The sequence below is a fragment of the Limulus polyphemus genome, unplaced genomic scaffold (genome assembly GCF_000517525.1).
Source record: "Limulus polyphemus unplaced genomic scaffold, Limulus_polyphemus-2.1.2 Scaffold2240, whole genome shotgun sequence".
Taxonomy (NCBI): Eukaryota; Metazoa; Arthropoda; class Merostomata; order Xiphosura; family Limulidae; genus Limulus; species Limulus polyphemus.
The window spans coordinates 199,972-202,044 of NW_013667850.1; the positions used below are offsets into that span (position 1 = coordinate 199,972).

Consider the following 2,073-nt stretch of genomic DNA (forward strand, 5'->3'; position numbering starts at 1 on the left):
TATTTAAACACTTTTAGAATGTTTTCAGTCTCCCCAGTGGGTCAGTCAGTGATAAATTTCTGAACTTACAATGCTAAAATCATGAGTTCGATTCTGTGAAATGAACAGAGTAAAGATAGCTATGTATACCTATGTTTACACTAAAACAAACATTGACTTTATTTAGAAAACTGTGTAAACACTGCCATGTACTGTTTTGAAGGTAATTTGCATAGCAGTTCAGTTACTTTTGTTGTTAGTTTTTATCGAATAAAACATAATATACACGAACAAAGTTATCTTTGAAATTAATACAAAATAATAGAATGTTAATGAAATGTCATTTCTGTGGGAACTGAATTTCAGAATTATGTCTGAATGACTTAGCATATTGAGCATGCTATACTTCTTAGAATTACTATCTTTCATTCAACCATCAAGACACTAGGCTTACCCTTTGTCCTGGAGGCCCGGGAGTTCCTACCTGCCCAACAAGTCCGTCTAACTGCGATGTGAGGACAAAGCACACAAGTTTAACAGCTACAGCATGATACATAAGTTTAGAAAATTACAGATAGGTGAAAAAATCAAAAAATCAAATTGTAACTGAAAATATAAAAAGAAATCGTAAAAACAACAATTTTGACAACTGTAAAGAATCTTTACCGGAAAAATATACTACAAATGAATTTCTCATTAGATATATCGACAACACTTTTTTTTCTGGAACTTACAGAATGTACTCAAGTTCAGCATCAACACCCGAGATAACCATTTTGATAGAATGAACCTGAAGATATGCTCCGAAACCAGTAATTAGAATTTTACTTTGCTAATCACGTTTAATTCGAGGTTAGTAATTTGATGAAATTAAATATATTATTACATTTTAGTATGTTTTATTAAAAAATCGTGGTTTTGTTTAGTGCAGGTTCCTAACCGTAGATTGTATCCCTACAATGGTTGATTTTGGATGTAGTATTACGTAAATATGAGTAATTAAAACATGCTTTTCTCGTTTAAAAACAAAAATTAATCCAGAATAAGTTAGTCTGAAATTAAAAAAATCGGTTTTATTTCTTATTACCACATCATTTCCATTTTCCCCCGGTGTTCCTCGAGGGCCAGTAGCTCCTGGATTACCCTATGAATTGAATGTGATCATAAATAACGCATCTTGTTGAATAAGTCAAGGAAAGTTAAACATAAAAACAGTAACGTCTGAAATAAACAGATGGTGGTTCCTTACTCAGTCATCTAACACAAAATAGATAATTAATAAGTAAACATATGTTTATTTCCAGTGTTGTAGTGCAAGTCTGACTTTAGCAATTACAGGAAATTAAATTCACCCATTAAAAACACAGCAATTAACAATGAAATCATAGAATAAATAAAATAATAACAATATCTAAAAATATACAAATGAACTAAATACAATATTATAATTGATATGAAAGTCCTAACTACACTTATTTCAGTTATATAATATGCAAACGTGAAATCTAAAAATGTTTAAAACACCATTTTATCTTCAACCAAAACAAACTATATTCTTCATTATCTCTGTATTTTATTAATTAATTAATTATTTATTAACTAATTAAATCAATAACTATTGACGCTTACCGGAGCACCACGAAGTCCAGGTGTACCATTCTCTCCTTTTTCACCTTTTTCTCCCTGTATCATTACAAGCAATATAAAATTATTTTCATTGTTTTTGTTCTTTCGTAAATAATATATATATATATACGTGTCGGGTCTAAGCTAGTATTAATAACTCCATTAAACTTATAATTTTAAAAACAATTAAACTTCTGATAAGTATGTTATGACAAGACGTTATATATACACACACACACACATGCTGAATTTGTTTTATATTTTTTTATTCCATTTCTTGATTAAGAAATACAGTTTATTTCGTAGTGTTTATGACTAAAAAAACTCAAAGAGCTTAAAGTACCACTTAAATCTATAGTTTTTAAAAAATAAAACTGAGAATCCATATCATTGATCATCTGTTCTGAGATTAAGCTAACCCGAGCTACTCTGGTGAGTGTTCTTCCAAGAACCAGAGTTACCTGTTGA

General features: G+C 29.6%; 1 protein-coding gene across 1 annotated transcript in view; it reads right to left on the bottom strand.

Moving 5' to 3' along the window:
• Positions 1-1,662, bottom strand: part of LOC106466373 (collagen alpha-1(IX) chain-like) — a gene marked incomplete at its 5' end in the record, with an annotated part of 54,562 nt that extends 52,900 nt beyond the window's left edge. The window contains 3 exons of the mRNA XM_022394364.1: positions 434-484; positions 1,067-1,123; positions 1,609-1,662. Coding sequence (XP_022250072.1) covers positions 434-484; positions 1,067-1,123; positions 1,609-1,662 — 162 coding nt within the window. The remainder of the gene's footprint in view (positions 1-433; positions 485-1,066; positions 1,124-1,608) is intronic.
• Between the last annotated feature and the right edge of the window lie 411 nt (positions 1,663-2,073).